The following is an 18659-nucleotide window of genomic DNA, read 5'->3' on the forward strand; positions in this document are numbered from 1 at the left end:
TTGTGTTATCAGTGATCAATAAGTTACGGTAACCTAAAACATTTCAAGCATCCTTTCATTTGAATTAGGAAAATCTGGAAAGGCTTGAAAAAGAGCCATTCATTTAAACTTTTTCATTGTATTATAATTTCTTGGGGTGCCCCTGCAGGACAGTTGTTCCCCATCAATATATTTTAATAAATACAAATGAAAATACTTTCTCCTCATTGCAACTATTGACTTGGAATTTTCCACCTTTGGTAATCGGCATGTTGTCTTATCATGTTAATTCTGTGAAGTCCACTCAAGCATCCAGCATTTATATAGGAGAGGACATGTAATACTCTGTGGTTTCTTGCTGCCCACACTTGAAGACACCCTTGCAATCTCAAAGTGTCTCAGTCTGAAACGCCACACCGTTGCTGCAGTGCCAAATTTCCCATCATGATCTGGCACAAAAGAGTTGATCGAACACTGAGGCACCTGGTCCTCGTTTTTCTACAACATCAGATAATGCTTCCATTTCCCCAAATGGTTATTGATGCCAAACTATTGAAGCCTTTTCAATGCGATGTGATGAGCCTTGATATGTGGATTCATGCTCTTGCAATGCCGCACGCAGTATTTTCTATCAGCGGGAACAAATTGAAGCGATAGGTTCCACTTCACATTCACACTGCAGAAGGATGACAAAGTGCTTCGGCAGATATATGAAGGACACGTTTGAGCAAGCTGGTAATGTCATTTTTCAGAGCAGCAGAGGTGGTCAGACGTCTCAGGCGAGCTGAATTTAGATCAGCGCCGGGGATGACAAAAAGCATAAATGGAAGGTTTTTATAGATCAGAATGCACCGTGCACCGGCCTTCTGAGCAACCTTGGTCGAAACTCTTCCAAGGATTCACTACTAAAGCAAAAGCTGTTGCAAGATTTGCTTACTTGACCATGCACGCTGGAGATTAATGTTTTCCATTATACAGAGCAGATTAGTGGAATTTATCAGAAACGGTATGTGAAAAATGACCTCAGTGGAGCGAAATATATCCGTGTCAGGTTTTATATATAAATACACTTTCCTTGACTGCTTAAGGCTATTCACGGACCAGGATCTATTGGGTATTTTTCTACATGCGTCAACCTGTCAATAACCATCCATTAATTTGAAGACTTACTTAACTGGAACCATTGAATTCCATCACAGTCCTATGAATAAAGTGAGATATATGAATTTATGCTTATGAGGTTAATGAAGCTCCACTAAGATGTTAGAAATAATATTCAGTCAGCAAACATAGATAATTTGATTGAAAGATTTCACTCTGTGAAGTTGCATGAGAGATGACTTACTCACCAAAAAAGAAATCATGCACATAATCCATACTATTCTTCGTTAACATTAACTACACATACTAGGAAGTGTGAAGTGCCATGGTGTGGGCCCCAGCTGTTGGGTGGTGGGGGGGGGGGGGGGGGGGGGTGGAGCGGAGTCAAGGGTCTTGCTCAGGGCCCATTTACACCGTCCGTTTACATGGCACCAGTGTGCGGATCCACTGTATCCACAAATATTTTAATCCGGCTCCCAAGGTGGAAAGATTCTTTCACAGCCGCTAATCCCTCCTGCAGAGATTGACGAGGCTCCGGAGTCTGCTACTGCGCGTGCGCAACTTTCCCCCTACTTTCCCCTTTCCAAACAAACATGGCGACCCGCTGTGGTATTAGTCGCACTCAATATTCTAATTTCATCGCCCATATCAGCAGTTTTATAGTTGAGACTCACCCCTGATAGCATCCGATACGTCATCAATCCATGCGGATATCGGGTGTTCTCCATTTTCTGCACGTTTATAGTGTATTCTTCTCTGCACACGTCTGCGCTGTGGTTTCATTACAAAATCAAGCAACAGCGCCCCCCTGTGGCCCGGCATACTAACTACATCGTCGCGTCTGTCTGCTGCTGCAGTGTAAACACACTCCCTTTTTTTTTTTTTAACGGATTAGGTGTTGTCACGTGAAACATTGTCATGTAAACAGGTCCTCACCTTTACTCACAATGGTAACCTCCTGGCAGTGGGATTCAAACCTTCAAACATCTATCCCAAGCCTTATTTTTGACCTCGAAGCCAATAGGGCCCTCATATCGATAAAAAAAGGTAAAGCAACAGAAGAGATTCAGGCCTCGTTTACATAATATATCCCACTCACTAATAATTTGGCCCTGTTTAAACTACAACATCTTCAAGTGAAAATGCATAATTTTGGCAAAGAGCCACAAAGAATGCAACGTTTTGAAAACGGCTTCCAAGGTGGAACTTTTAGACCTGACCCAGTCTCTGTGTAGATGGCGGAAATGCTGCACATGCACTGGGAGGTTTCGTAGTTGACAATCACCCGTAATAACAATCTAACGTTTTGGTCTGTCCAAACAAATGTCCGTTTACTCGTCACTAATGTTTATAGCATCTTCTCAGCTCATGCATGTGTGGTTTCAATACAACAACCAGCAACAGCACCCACTAGTGGCCCCACATTAAATCGTTTTAAGTGTTTCTGCCATTTCTGTGAACGTTGCTGTGTAAATGCAAAGCTTTGGTGAAATGAAATCACAATAGCTATGCCTTTTCACTTGTCATATGAACAGGGGTCTCTCACCACAATGGCAGCATTTCTACTAAGGCTGTGCTGATTTATACCTCTTTTCTAAAACAGTTAAAAACTGTTGCAATCACAAACAGCACAAACAAGATTTCACATAAATAAACGTGTACATCATAAATTAATCTATTTACATAATTAAACACATACCTAATGTCCAACATTGATGATGACACACGTGGTAAATGGATAGTTTGTTATTTTTGCGCGTCTGTCAGACTCAGTCCTCAGTGTGCCCTGTCAATAGATCAGCTTCTAAATGCATGTGCACACAGTTTCAAGTTTGCGCCGTTTTTTTTATAAGCACAACCTTTTATTAGATTAGGCCCGATATGCGTTTTAGTTCTCGTTATTATGAGAGCAGAGAGACTGTGGCATTCTGGGTAGTTGCGCTTGACATTGATTACCAAACTAATTTTTACGATGGTAGAAAGCTACATTGTAAGTACAGTTCAATGCAACTATGGAATTTTCAACAATCATCATCAATGAGTTCCAAAAAGAAAGAAATGTTTTAGTCCAATCACCTCAGAGCCACTAAGGCCGTGTTTATGAGACACCATTTTTGACTGAAAATGAAAAACCTTCGTGGCATGTTGGGTGTCCGTTCACATGACAATGGCGCTTGGAGCCAATGAAAATGCAACTTTTGAAAAAAGGCTCGCAAGGTGGAACTTTTCAAAAACGCTCTCTACATTTCACCCCATTTCCATGGAAATGGGGTGAAATGTAACTTTTCTGAAATGCTGCAAATGCGCATGTGCACCACGCCTGTAGTAAATAGTGGTTTGCACACGAACGATTAGATGGATAATAACAACAATGACGGCCTCCAGAGTGTCATGACTCCCAGTCCAAGTTCTCCTGGGATTTGATAGTTTTAGAGTTGAGGTCTTTGATGGCGGATTGTTTTCCGTGCGCATGTGAGTGTGGTTTCATCGCAAAAAGCAACCGATGGCACCGACTAGTAAACTGGCACACTAACTGCATTTCTTTCAGCGGAAACAGACATTTTCATAACGTTGCTGTGTAAACGAGTAACTTTTCTGAAACGAAGAAATTATGAGTGTTCACTTGAGACGTCATCTAAACTGGTACAAACCTTACGAAACTATATGATCCAATTGAAAGACAATTAAAAAGTCAAATACTTTTACTTGCATTACCTTCACCCAGGTCCAGTACAGCCAGCACGGCGCTGCTCCGGGCCTCTCCCAGGTGATTGTTGGCGATGCAGGTGTATAAACCAGCATCGCTGGGTTTGCAATCCCTAATCCACAGTCCTCCGTATTCTTGGTTTTCCATGTTGAGGAGCTCATCATTGTGGTACCAGTACAAGGAGGGCTGAGGGTCTCCAGCCACAGTCACTTTTAGGCGGATGTCGCAGCCCGTCCCCACGGCGGCGTTCCTCATTTTGCGTATAAAAACGGGAGGTGTTTGGGTCGGTCCACCAGGACCTCGGGTATCTGGGACGACTTGCTCCGAGCTCCCTTTGGACCGTTTCGGGGGGATGATGGGACTCGGCGGTGCCACCGCTTCATCTGCCCCTTTTTTCAGGGTCATTTGCGCTTCAGCCTTTCTCATGATTCCACCAACTGAGTAAACCCTCCAATGAAGGGAAAAACTTTCTACCTGAAGTCTTTGGCGATAACAGTCACCGAACCTTCAAGTAGGTTCTAGTTACTCCACATTACAGTCAATGAGCAAGCTTCACATGTAATTTTCGGTCAACATTATGTTCACTTATTTTTAAAAACATTTATTAAAAAGTTAGATATACTAAAGAAAGCAACTAAAACTATCTTGAGACATGTGCAATGATCACTTCCCTTCAAATGGCAGCTCTCAGGTCTTAGGTGTTGCCCATTGAAGAAAAGGTAATACGCAGAAAGACATAGCTGCCACTCTCCTGCCCAAAGGTATTTTTAGGGCAAGACCCACTGGGTCATGTTGCATTAACGGCTCCCTTGACTTGTCTCTTGGAAGTGACGGCTCTGCTTCTAACCCTCCTCCTTTCGGACTCCTCAGTCTTCGGCAACCTTTTCCCACGGGAGTGGAACTTCTTCACAAACCATGGCGTGCCACTCTTGAGTCTTCCGTATCCGCTGCTGGCCTTGAACAGTTGTTCTTGTTCTGCTTCGGGCTTCCTGGCAAACATTGGGTCCTGTCCGGCAAGTCGCACAGAACCCCCGTCCCACAACTCCGCTCTCTGTGCTGTGAGTTAAACCACCTCACTCATAATCCCCCCCCCCCCCCAGACTCGGCCAGTCAGTCTAAGGGTGGTGGGGAGAATCAGCAAGCCTTGCAATGACAGCTGCACACTGATCTGTCACTGCTAGGCTGCCACCCCCTTTTCATTTTTAGCCAACCTGGGGTCAGTAGAACATGTGAGAGGGTGCAACACTCAGCGCAAAGGAGCAGGGTGGTCGGTACCGGGAGTTAATCTGTAGGTTAAACGTACAGTCTGACTGGGATCTGTTGTATCTGTGTGGTCGTCAGAAAATTAGGAGGATAACAGAGAACTTGATACAGTATGCTTTCTTTTCTCTTTTAGATACGTCTGACTGTGTGATGAATATTTGTCATTTTGACACTTTGCTGCTGCAGTTTTGAACCGTGGACCGCATGTTTGGCACTTCTGCTAAAAAGCACACTTCCCTCTCACAATGTGTTTGTTTACAGGTTTGCATTGTTGCTCCAATATGTGATGACGTATCATCGCAACAGGCCAAAGAACAGATTTACCAACAGTTATTGTGTTGTGAAACCTGGGAGATATATTATTTTGCATTTACAAAATGGATAAGAGTGCATTGGTATGAATATTAATATTGTGTTGTTTTGATCACAGCTATATTTAGAGGTAAAACTATGTTTCTATCGGTTCGATTGGCATCATATATACATGTCTAATAGCAGCAGTGGAAATTATCAAAAACATTTACAATTTCAAAGAAAACATCAACTGTCATGGATTTAAAAAAATATTTAGCCAAAAACATATACATTTGTGTTTTTTATGTTTTCTTCAAGACATATAAATGAAAAAACAGCACCTTCAAAACAAATAAATACAAAAGGTTTATTTTCCCCATAATTCAGACTCACGCCTTACACATTATTCCTAACATAAAACAAAACAATTTTGAGCATTTTCATTTTATTGTTTATAATTTTTTCATGTGAGTTATCTAATTCTTTTTTTTTTTTTATATATTACATTTGATAATATCAGATGTTTTTCCTGTAGTCTTCTACTGAAAGCTACAATTATACCAATAGAACTTTGGAAATGGTTGAAACCTTTCAGATTTTTAAAAATGAGATGTTATGATTGTAAAAAATAATCAATAAATAAAATAACAAATAATTTTACAATTATATTGAAAACATATTTGATGCACCAATATTTTATTTATACGACCACACATCCTTATATCTGGATATGACCACAAAAACGAACAAAACAAAAAATATGCAATTATGTCTATGGTGTCACATGTAATAGTTGAACTTGTCAGAGAAACTTTCCCGAGACTGTTCTTGTGGGTTTTTCCTCCTCAAACAAACTTATTCGCAAAAGTGCAAAATTGACTATAAAGATAAATGGGTTCTTTCTGGCTTTTGTGTGGAATAAGAACATACAACAGATTTTTAAAATATAAAACTTTATTACACTGAATTCAACTTTGGAGAAAACTTCAACAATTAAGAAATAAAAAAATATGTCTAGCTTGTAAAAGCAAACCAGCCGTCTTCAGCAAAACATACAAAAGCTAAAAATAAAAAAATAAGAAGTCACAATTATGTCTGCACACATTAGAAATTGATATGGCGATCAGTCAATGTGCACTTTCCAGCTTCACCTGGAAATATAAATGGAAAGTATAACGAGAAATTGAATGATACAAAATATATTTGATACTTCATAATGATATGTAAAAAACTGCAGACATTTCACAAACTAACAGCAAACTGTTGCAACAGGAGTTTCTACAGCATTTCCCACAGCTTTTCGCTACATGTCAAGGTCTTCTATCATTCTCAGTATTGAGTTATTTAGTTTTTTTTTTAACTTATAATAGTTCAGTTTCCTTAAATCTAAACAAGGCTGAGGAAAAAAGGTAACTATATGTTTGCAGCCTTAACAACAACAAAAAACAAGTTAAATAATGTAAAAAAAAGAAAGCATGAAAACATGTTGAAATCTTAGATTTGTTGGTCAAAATCCACCCAATATTAGCTGCTGGGTGAAATAATATGTGCAAAGAAGGAGTGAAGTAATCTGCAGTCCAGAGCTTCAGGTCACATGTTCAGCATTCATCTGAACAGTCGAAACCTGGCCTTGTTCTGTACAGGTTTTCACTTTGAGGGCACCCTAAAAAGCATGAACACCTTCATATTGTGTGATATATATGTATATGTATATTGCTACGTTGCTATTATATTTATCATTTCTAGTTTGTATGCATCTGACCCTCAGATTATTTTATTTTTTACTGCAGTGCCCTCATGCACCTCTAGGGGAGGCCCATGCAATTCTTTGAAACCATCTGGCTTAATCTGTCTATGCGTTCTCACATGAAGGTGGAGGTTATCTCCGACGACAGAGAAGACCGGCTGCTCCTGGACGCCGATGCTCTCTCCACGATGCCCATCTTCGTCATGAGCTGCAGCAGCCGCCGTCTGAACTTCTCGCCCACGAAAGCGTAGAGGACCGGGTTCACGCAGCTGTGGAGCAGGCCAAGGCTCTGGGTGGCGAACATGGCCTTGTCCACCGCCATCCGCGCCGGGCACTGGTACGGCACCACCTTTGTACGGAAGAAGGTATCTGCCATCACCGCGATGTGGTACGGCGTCCAACAGAGCAGGAAGGCGACGACCACAAACACGATGACCCTCATGGCGCGCTGCCGCTGGAACCCCCCGCGGATGTGCAGGAGGCGTTTGATGGTGATCCCGTAGCATGACATCATGACGGCCAAGGGGATGACGAAACCCAACGCGTGGCGGAAAACTCTCGTGGCCAGCCGCCACTCGTCGGCGCTGCTGGGATTGTACAGTTCCGCGCACACTGTCAGACTGGAGTTCTGAGAGGAGAAAGAGGAATTGAACAAGCCCGGCAGGGACAGCAGCGCCCCGACGGCCCACACGGCTGCGCACACTCCCCAGCTGATCAGCTGCCGGTTCGCCTTGCGGGCCTCCATCGCCCGCACGATCACCATGTACCGGTCGATGCTGATGCAAGTCAGGAAGAGGATGCTCGCGTAGAAGCTCAGCTCCTGCAGGATGGTGACGATCTTGCACATGGCGTTGCCAAACACCCAGCCCCGCGTGACGGAGGTGGCCCAGAACGGAAGGGTGATGGCCAGTAGGAGGTCCGCGGCCGCCAGGTGAAGCAGGTAGAGGTCCGAGGGCTGCAGCGACTGCTTGCTGAGGCCAATCACCAAGCCCACAACCAGATTTCCAGGGATCGCCAGGATGAAGATCAGGATGTAGAAGACACAGATGACGATGGTCACGCCATCGGGGAGGAGGAAGGGGTTGCATGGTTGTGTCGCAGGGTCAATGAAAAACTCAGACTCATTGTAAGTAAGGTTGAGCTCGTCATAAATGGAACCAAAGTCAAAGATGAAGGAGGACATGTTTGGATCTGTGGATCAAAATCAAGAAGACGTTTGAGACTCTAATACATGAAACAATCACAATTAGTGAGAACAAGTGTTTTGGAATAATTTTGCAATTCAGTCTTACGATTGTTTTTGTTAAAATAGCCCTTAGAATTGATGCATTTTTTTTTCTAAATTGTCAAGGAAATTACAACTTCTTGCTTTTACTCCTAGTGGCATATATTAAAATACATTTCAAAATAATTTGAACCTTAAATCTGATGTCTTGAAATACCTGAATTCACTCAACATTTTGTTTTAATATACAAAAACTAGATTACTTAGATCATTTTTGATGTAAAAAATAACCAAACAACTCTTACCAGTCATTGTGGCGTCTTCTCCGCAGGAGGCACAGAGTATGTCAGTATGTCACAAGCTGATGAGAAACAAACACAAGAGTTCTCTACTCTCCTCCCATCAGGTCCATTTTCCTGTTTGACTCATCAACACTTTGATTTGCTCAAGAAGTCAAGTGGGAAGCTGCATATTATGATTTATACAGCAAATCTGCTACATATTGACTTTTTTTTTAATTATCTTTAGTTCTCTCTGGTGTCTTTTTTTTTGTTTGTTTTATTTGTGTAGATGTTGTGTTTATGCAGAAATACTGATGATTCTGAATATTCATTTCTTGATCACTGTTTTGGAACAAAACTTCCCCCTAAATGTAACCAACCCCGACTTGAGTCATTGCTGTCATGAGATGTCAGGTCACACTATGGGCAAAATTGAAAGAGAAACCGTCGGTTCATTTCAAAACAAACACTGGTGAAAGAAAGAAACACATTTAACTGTCTCAGTTCTGCCCGGTACTTTAGTTTTTCTGTCTACTTGATTTCACTGTTTATACAGTGAAATAAAAGAAGAAAAAAAAAAGTATTTTCCTTTTAACTTTTCAAGACCAATATAATATAAAATACTAGAGTGGTTGCTTAAAGCGAAGCTCTCAGGATTGAGAAGCTGAAACCTTGCTTTGGCCCCGTACCAGCTTAGAGACATTTTCACGTATCATTGACCACATGATTGGAGCCACACGTCTGATCGAATCCCGGATGCTTGGAGGAGGAAGTTCCCAGCTCATGACACGCGCCGTTGTCGACACATGAGCGTCTCGCATCACATTTCTTGCCACACTTCTCATGTGTTTCAACTTCCAGTGTCACAAGTGCAGCAATTTCATTCAAAGCGGTAGTGGGGACACATAAACATGTTTTGGACATACAGTTCAGAAACCAGTAAGGGAATTTACTTTAAAAAAAAAAAAGAAAAAGAAAAGAAGAAGCAGATAATTACTTATTGCAGAGACAATAACAAATGATGGTCATTAATCTATTCATTCAATATTTGTAGGACTTTATCCAACTCTAAAAAGGGTAAGAAGCCAATTAGAATTGACTATGGGTGAAAGCAGTGTTCTGGACAGGTCACCAGTCTGTCACAGGACAAACCACACACACACTCACTTTCACACATATGGGCAATTACGGGCAGAATTCGAGGATTCAAACCCACACCACTATATAACTGGTGTTCTGCTCAAAATAATCATGGGCCAAATACACAATGTTCTGTCAAATGTGTTCTCACAGCTTCTCTCCATTTGATTCTTAAAAGTGCCCCAACCGCCAGAGGCATTGCAACAGGGTAGGCAAGGTAGGAAATTGCCTGGGGCCCCAAATCTCTCGGGGGGGGGGGGGGGGGGGGGGTGACAAAGGGGGCTGACATTGCTCCAATATGATGGAACCGCTTTTACCCAGACACTGGCTGCAATAATGACAATATGTCAAGACTCCTCCTTGACAGGGATGGCTGACATTTGTACCATCAATTAATTACAGTATCTATCTATCTATCTATCTATCTATCTATCTATCTATCTAGCTATCTATCTACCAACCACATAATTTGAAGCCATTTTAGGCTTCAACAACACCTTAGGAATATGACTTGGAGTCATTAAATTAATTCATAAAATAACTTTATTCATGAAATAGCTATAGGAAATTATTTTAGAAAGATGTAGATATTCTGCAGCAACTGTTTGACTTTGTGAAAATAAAGACTTTTTCATCATGTACACTCTGTGCCTCAACAAAGGAAAACTTTAAAGCTTAAATTTAAAAGTTACTTTGCCTGTATTTTACCGGTTCGGCCTAGTTTAGGCAGTTAGTTTTTAATGGATTGTATTTATTACATTTCAGTTATCAGATTTTGTTTTACAGAATGTGGCTCAAATGTCATCCATGATTGATAAGAGGCAATGACAAACTGTACCACTGTTGAAGATGTTTAAAACTGCATCAGTCGACACTGAGATTTATGACATTGCTTCACTGCATGCCGATCGACTGGCTGACCTGTTTTAGAAACATGCCTAAAACTCAACAGATATAAGTGAACGAGTCATGTTAAGCTGGATAAACAGGGGAATGTGGAGGGGGAATGCAGAGTGGGGGTGCTTCAGGACAAGGATTGGACAACACTGATCTATAGCAATAATACAGGCGCTTGGCCACTGTTGACTGAAAAAATACCTTAGAACTTAATCACCTGCTCAAAATCTTGACTGAAATTTATTAAAGGGCCTGTTGCTCAGCAACTACTGTCTTTTTTGGGGGTTTTTGTTCAAGGACTTGGACAAAAGAAGAAATGCAGTTGTGAAAACGTTGTTCAGATTGTGTTGGATCATGAAATGGCTTTTGGAAAAAGGTGTGAACTGAAGATATTCAGGGGGAGTTTGGTTAAAAAGTGTAAAGTATGAGAATAATTGGTGACTCTAGATTTGCTCATACATGTAAAGGCGAGTGTACAGAAGTGAGTCTTAGAACCAGAATCGTAGATTGTACAGGGAGACAGTGTTTCCCCTGTCCGAATTCAAACCAGCAAATATCCCGTTTCCTCACCTTCAAATCTTGAGGCTATGATAATTGATCACTATGAACTCTCTCAAGCCGAAAGGACGTGAAGCAACTTCCACCACTGATGATCATGTTGTCCAAAACACTACACGAGTACTTGTTCTAAAACAAAGCCTTGGGATGAAAACTATTCCACAGTCCAGTTTGGCTGTATTCAAGTAGCTACAGTATCACACTGATCCAAACTACAGGACAGATGGCTTTGTTTCAGCTCTGCCCTTCTTGGCCACTTCTATCTGCTCTCCCACTTTCTTTGTTCTGTTTATCGCACAGAACACAAGAGGACACATTGTTGCAATTCAAGCTTAATGTGGAATGCTTCACTGTCTTGACGTGCACTTCGACACAAAATAGAAACACTCACTCGTCGTGTCCACCGCAGTGATCATGGGGCAACTTCAACATGCAGTGTTCAGGTGCTTGGTGCAACAAAGTACATGAAGAAATGCTGGGGGGGGGGGGGTTTGACGTAATGCATTGCTTCAAAATGGAATCAGTAAATGCAAATTGTTTCTTTTAAAAAAGGTGATCGACTTCCTCTCATTGTGAAATGGGAAGTTAAAATTAGTTCCTCCATGTCTCTTCAGCGTGTGATTTTACCTTGACCTTAAAAAAAAAAAGAAAACACCCCGAGACTCCACTAGATGGTGCTGTGGGGTGAAGGACATTTCATAGTGGCCTTGTTCTGTACAGATTCTTACAAGGTAGGTATATACACCAACTCAACAGAAATAAAAAAAAATATTTTGAATATATAAGCTTGTAAATATTCTAAATGGGGGCAAAAGTTAATGACTAACCCAAAACAAGGTTGTGAAAAGCAGAAGTGTCACTGTTAACGTTATAGCAGGGCTGTTAAAATGTCAGGGTTCATCTCAAACAACTGTACAAGACAGCTTAAGTGCAGCGTGACCAGCAATGACATGTTTTATTGATATCAAAACTTAAGGTCTCGTACAGACTACAAAAAAAAAACAAAAGTGGCAGCAAATTTACTCTAGGTTTTATTTGGTGAACCATTAACGGGAGTATTTAAGGGGTCCCACCGAGATAAAAAGGTACAGACGATGGAGAATAGAAGGAGGAAAAAAAAAAACATGTCTTGAATGAATTAATAAAAACAGCTGTAATACCTACCTGCCTAACACCCCATCTTTCACAAAGTCACTTCGGATGCAGTTTGGTTAAGCGAGGGGAAGAAACCCTCTTGAAGGATTTTTTTTTTTTGTGAGTGTTTCAGTCCAACAGCTCAGTCACACAAACGTAAGGCCTTTTCCACTAGTCGGTTAAAAAAAGAAAAAGAAAGAAAAGACAAAAAAAAAAGCAGGAAAAGAACCCCTGATATAAACGACTAGCTAAGCCTTGACATAAATAAAAAGAAGAAAGTGCATCAAGTGTTCAAGTAGGGTGTGAAGTTTGAAAGAACGCAAGGGGGTGGGGGGGGCAGTCAAGGTTGACATGAAGTAAGGAGGGGAGCGGGAGGGCGGGGGGGGCAGCTAACACTGGCACAGAACTGGCAATTTGTGGCGAGACTTTTGTCTCAGAGATGCAAGAAATCCCGACGGTGCATCAAGAACAGGCCGATTACCGAGAGTAGCCCTCGCACGACGCATCATCGACAACACATTCGACTATTTGCCTGCAGAAAAACCGACGTACGCAGTCCCCAACATGATGGATTGTGGAAGCCATTGTAGGCTGTGGCAGAGATTTAAAAAAAAAAAAAGGGGGGGGGAATAGATGGTTTTCTCCCGTAACACCCCGCCCTCAAAAGCCCCCCCCCCCCTCCCAACACCCACTCTCATCTTTTGGCACGTCGTGGGTCCCTGCCGTTGCTAATGGTAACTGAGGACTTTGTGGTTGTCGTCGGCCCGGCGGGGGCGCTCTGAGGCCCTCCGTTGCCGGGAGATCGGCCGTTTGGTCGCCCGGCATTCCCAAACCCAGAGTCGCGGGGAGCGCCACCGGGTGGCGGGTTGTTGTTGTTGTTGGCGAATGGCGCCATGGCACCATTACCTGTGGGAGGAGAGAAACCGGTGAGTCCTGAAGCACAACAGCCTTTTTTTTTTTTTTTTTAACTCATGGTCATAAATAATTGCATCATTTCATAATATAGTGTTTTGCTCATCTCGCTGCTTTCACATTGTTCACAGACATTAGCAAGTCTTGATAAATAATCAGGACACGACACTGTCTTTTGTATTATTCTTGACTCAATTCACTGCCTGTTTTTAATTACTTTACCCATCAAGGCTTTTTTTTTTTTTAAATCACACTTTAAATGCACTAACAGTTCAGAGCGACTCTCCAGTGGCAAAGTCTAAGCGCACTACACTGTGGAAGCTTTAAAAGTACATCGCTTTGTGTCGCCATTATTCACTGAAAGGAAGATTTACTGACCTGGTGGGGCGGGTGTACCTGAATTCTGATTTGGCGGCGAGTTCCCCCTCTGATTCTGGTCAGGTTTACCCTGTCGGGGGAAGAGACGGTCCCATTCATCTCTGACGCACAGACCAAATAGCAAACTCACCGTTTCAGACGGGATGCGCACAACAATCACAATTTATTATGAACTCATCTTATAATTTAGTTGAGAGGGAACATTACAGTCGGATGACACGTCTTTAAATGGCTGAGTGACGAACTCCAGAGTACTCACAGGCTTGTTTTGCTGGTTTCCTTGGGCGAGCAGCTCTGGGTTTGGTTCACTGAAGTTGGGCACTTCTGAATACACCATACAAAACCTGGAAGGAACACATGTTTAGCATAATGTGCTGTCCTTGTATAGCGAGGATGACCTCTCGCAGACCTTCAACTGCATTCCAACCCAGCCCACCCGTCTCTCAGTGACACGTGAGAAGTTCAATGTTTGATGATCCTGATCTTTGTCACATTAGAAGAAATTAATAATTCAAGTGAATTATAGAAATGTGCATCTTGTGTCATTATTCTCAGTGTCAATGTCCAATGATGTCATTCTAACTCGAGAGTCAAATATGCTTTAATTCAGGGGCTGCCCATTTTCATCTCAAGTGGGCTGGAATGGTGAAATTATTTCACAATAACCTATACATTTAAACTTTAAAGGTTTTCCATGTTGTGATGTAGCGTGTATGTGATGAAAATATCAATGGAATTTACCCCATGGATTAATAAAGTATTTCTATTTTCACAAAAAAAAACTACTGGAAATGACTACAATTTTAACAAAACCTAATTTTAATAACTGCTGGTGCAAAATACAGTGAAAAGTCAAAAATACCTCCTATAGCTGTGACTTGGGATTCAGGGTTGCGTTGTATCTACTACTTCTAAGTTACTTTGTTTAAAAAAATTCAAACAAACAAAAAATGTTTTCTTTGATTTTGTTTGAAATATTTGCTTGGTGGTTCTGGGGGCGGGATTGGAGCCTCCTGCAGGCCTTATGGTTGACATCTCTGTTTTGATCACAATTTCTTCAGATTGTACTGTGTACAAGTGGACGAGGTGAGTCAACCAGACCTCCGTTGATACTCACTCTCCGATCTTCTGGAGATCCCCCCCTCTTCCAGTGTATAAGGTCAGGCAGCCTTTCCATATGGATGCATAGCTGAGCAAGAAGATGCAAAAAGAACGGACCACCAGAAACATTTGAGTAACTCCTGCAAAAAGGCATTTTGCACATCCATCTTGCAGTCTCCAGATCAGATGCTCTGGGGGTCACAGTCTTACCCTCTGGTGAGCTTGATGATGTCCCCCGGCTGGATGAGGCTCCCCAGTTCATCCCACACAGAGATGGCAATGCTGCCACTCTTGTCTGCCACCTTGCACGAGCGTACCTCGTGGCCATCCTTCGTTTTGGTTACTCGTCCTGAGGTAAATACAATAAATATAGTGAGGACTATATAGGGGGGAGAGGGGGGGGGTCAACATGCAGATATACACGTTAAACGTTTGGCGCTTCACTGTAGATCCTGTCCCTTTAAGATAAACCACACACGGGTCTGACGAGGGGGACGTACGACGCTTCATCCCCACAGTGCTGCGGATAACTTACCGATTTCCAACACGATGAACACGATGTTCAGATTTTTGGAGCCGGGCTTTACGTCCTTTATCAGAAACAAGCCCTCGGTTGACGTCGCTGCCATTGTTAGCCTCCCCGATCCGTCCAACTCCCGTCACTTTGAACGGCTAGCTGGCTAGCTCGATGCTAACCGCACGCTATTTTACAGTATAACTTTGTCAGCAACTATTTATGACACGCAACTAGTTGCAACAAAAACGCACTTTGCGTTCAAGTCTGAACCGGAAACAGTCCGGTTAACAGAGATAGGAGATAGAAATAAACTATGCTTCGCCCCCTTAAAAAAAGCAGGCGTGCTAAGTGTGCTAGCTCGCTAGTTAGCTACCTTCTTTAAACGAGAGGATACGACTCTTTGGGCATTTCGCCATAATGGCAGCTTCATTCTTCACAAGACACTAGTTAAACAGTGTCATGTACGCAGTGATCGATTTGACGGCTGAGGAAATAATCAGCTAAAACAATAAAGTCCGATAAGCACCTGGTGCAGCCTGAGGTGCTTGCTTTAACAAAATGTCTACAAGTTCCGGCTAATGCTTTGTATGCTGCGAGGTATTTGGAGAGAACACTATCCTCAGAAAACTCAGGTTTCACGTTGTTGATCTCACATCGGTCGACGGCTTTTCCTTTGTGTGGCTCTGAAAGTACAAAGGAACTGTTAAGCTTTGTTAGCGCGCAGTCTGGCCAAATGCTTTGTTACACGAGCAAGTGTGTTAAAATCCCTGGCTATCTGTGTCTCCCACGGCTCTAAAGATGCTCGAAAAGCCTCATATCAACTGCCCCTGTTTATGTCTAAGACCTAAAGCCCTAATTGCCTATTTTCAAGATTGTTATAAGCTGTTTGACTAGACGAGAACCACCTCTTCCACAATGCCCCCCAAGAACTACGTCAGCCAAGCGCCGGTGCCTTTTATAGTTTCCGGCCGGTGTCATTGTCCCGCACACGGGGGAGGTGTAACAGTAGAAAACACGACTCGCACGTTCTTGTACGAAGCATCTTAAAATCTACAGACAATAAAGAAATGTAATTGCTATAGATCAACGTATGTGACCATTTTGAGCATGGAATTATGCTAAATCGTGTTGAAATAAGGGAAGTTGGTTTGCTCCAAATGGACTCCGTTCCTAAATATCGCGAGAATGAGACCATGCGAGTCAACTGCACATTGATGTGGTGCTGCATATCGTTGTCAAATAATCTAAAATCGCCAGTTAAATCTAAATGAAAAAAAGTATATATACGGGAAAGATAGCGGCAATGCCTCCCGCTGATGCATCATAATATATTTTGGGTTTTCATCGTATCATACATCGTCAGTAAATATATAGAGCTGATTGCTTTCGATGTCACAATTATACACTTTAACCAGCACAAGTACAGACTACAGGCGTATTCACAAATCCTAACGACTATAGGACATTGAAAGCTACACCACTCACACTCATGGTTCTAAAAAATTCCAGATCTCCCACATATATCTTCAATTTTAATAATGTGTAGCAATAAAGGAGCTAATAGCTGTAATGCATTATGGGAGCTTATGTTAATCGTGTTTTAAATGTAATTATTGGGGGTTCTGTTAGGTTTGTAGTGTTGGTAATAATTGTGTTGCGTTGTGTTTTTGTTGCTTAGTTCATGTAGTTAAGTTTATTAGTTGTAAGTTGGCAACCAGCAGTGAAGAGGGTTTTATGGGAAGTCTAATCCTGGCATGGTTAGCCGGTGGGAGTTTCAGAATAAAATGTGTTGTTTACAGTGGGAAACGGGACCAAATGGCTCTCTGAGCATTAAAGTTTGCCGACCCTTTGCCGAAAGAAATGATATAATTAACTTCAACCAAGACAAAAAATCGTCACGAACAGGATTCGAACCTGTGCGGGGAAACCCCATTGGATTTCGAGTCCAACGCCTTAACCTCTCGGCCACCGTGACTATATACACTCTGTAGCGAGTGAAGTTTGTTTTTAAACATAGACAGAACAACACCAACCCAGTTTGTGTTTGTTTATATCGATTATATAAATCCTTTTACGACACGTTTGAATTTATTTGTCCGTTTATAATTGTTTTTCAAACAGGAAACAACGAGACAAAAACAATTCCACGAATGAAGCGCGGATTATAGATGGATTTGTTGAACAGTAGAGGGAGACAGACACCACCAGAACACCAGAGATAAATTGTGGGTCTCCTTACGTCTGTATTATAAAGATTTCACTCTTCGCCATTATACAGAAACAATATTGGTGTAATATTTGGGAAAATAGAGTTCTTTACTTTTTTTGATGAACAAAGTTTATGTTCCCCACAACTATGGATCTTGCAGGACTTGGAATATACATCAAGAGAAGTGGTGATTAGATATTTGTAAATAAATTGCAGTTATATCATGAAAACAGTGCTTTACACCGAAGATTTTAATTTGATCCTAAACGTTTAACTGTTTTTTTGAAACATCGAATAAATCCTTTTTTTTTTTTTTTAAATACTCAACAATTTATTTTCTCAGATGTAATCCTGTATTGCCAATAACTTCTTTCTGGATGATGAGGCAAGCATTTTAGATAAAGGGGACTGGGGAGTTTCCATAGAAAAACAGAATGGCCAAATGCCTAAAGTAGACTTATAGACATTCCTACCTTAAACAGAAGTACAGATACTTTTGAAAAGGCCTGTTGAAAGTGGAAATAGTAATTTAAAAAAATATTAACATAAGTTCATCTAGTCTGATGTAATCAGACTTGTAAATCAGACATGTAATCTGTTTCACTTTCAGCCGTTTCACAATTAGTTCTGACATGGACATTGCATTCAAGTTGCCTTCACTCTGTAGGTTGAGTCACCAATCATGGATGAAAGACATCTCCACTTCGTAGCTATTGCAGAATATGCTATTTCTCACCTGTGAAATGTCAAGGAACTTGTAGGAGTTTACTCATCATCGCCCATCAAACAGGTTAAATAACTATATTGCCAGTACTGGGTTGTGTACTGTTGGTCTAAATGACATTGATTTTCTAACTGCAGTGATAACACGGCTTTGTGATTTACTAAACCAATATAAATGTACCACTCCAATCTAGTTTTTTCCAGTTTTAATGACACTGTAGGATTTGGTTTTCCACAACAATCTTCAAAAACCCCCAAAGATGGATGCAAATTGGTAGTTTCTGAAGACCCCAGGCATGTTTGTCTTGCACCAATAAGCACAACAATCAGCTTCGAACCCCATTGTGATGCTTCATTTGAGCATTAGCAGACCCTTTCATCCAACTCTACAAACTGAGATGCACTGGTATGCGTTGACTGATAAGAGATATGTGTTTGCGCTTCTAGAAGAATGCAGCAAGTATACAGAAACCAACTAATTCCAGGGGTAAAT

At 41.6% G+C, this 18659-nt stretch overlaps 3 protein-coding genes across 4 annotated transcripts in view; all 3 read right to left on the reverse strand.

The window, feature by feature from the left end:
- The window catches only part of spegb (striated muscle enriched protein kinase b), a 43780-nt gene extending 38910 nt beyond the window's left edge, over positions 1-4870 (reverse strand). For both annotated transcript variants that reach the window (XM_080498316.1, XM_080498315.1), the window contains exon 1: positions 3796-4870. In XM_080498316.1, the coding sequence (XP_080354442.1) occupies positions 3796-4213 (418 nt within the window). In that variant the 5' untranslated portion in view covers positions 4214-4870. The remainder of the gene's footprint in view (positions 1-3795) is intronic.
- Positions 4871-7206: 2336 nt separating this feature from the next.
- On the reverse strand, positions 7207-8628 carry LOC308131406 (C-X-C chemokine receptor type 2-like; the record flags this gene model as incomplete). Its single annotated transcript, XM_080498134.1, has 2 exons — positions 7207-8282; positions 8622-8628. 2 exons carry the CDS (start codon positions 8626-8628, stop codon positions 7207-7209), a joined length of 1083 nt encoding a protein of 360 aa, XP_080354260.1.
- Positions 8629-13020: 4392 nt separating this feature from the next.
- Positions 13021-16098, reverse strand: LOC308131842 (SOSS complex subunit B2-like; the record flags this gene model as incomplete). The annotated part of the gene is made up of 6 exons (XM_080498710.1): positions 15253-16098; positions 14928-15066; positions 14734-14805; positions 13876-13960; positions 13617-13686; positions 13021-13232 (listed from the first exon to the last, which is right to left on the reverse strand). The coding sequence occupies exons 1-6, from the start codon at positions 15344-15346 to the stop codon at positions 13021-13023; spliced, it is 672 nt and encodes a 223-aa protein (XP_080354836.1). The 5' UTR covers positions 15347-16098.
- Positions 16099-18659: the final 2561 nt, after the last annotated feature.

This window comes from Blennius ocellaris, assembly GCF_963422515.1.
Source record: "Blennius ocellaris genome assembly, chromosome: 6".
Classification (NCBI taxonomy): domain Eukaryota; kingdom Metazoa; phylum Chordata; class Actinopteri; order Blenniiformes; family Blenniidae; genus Blennius; species Blennius ocellaris.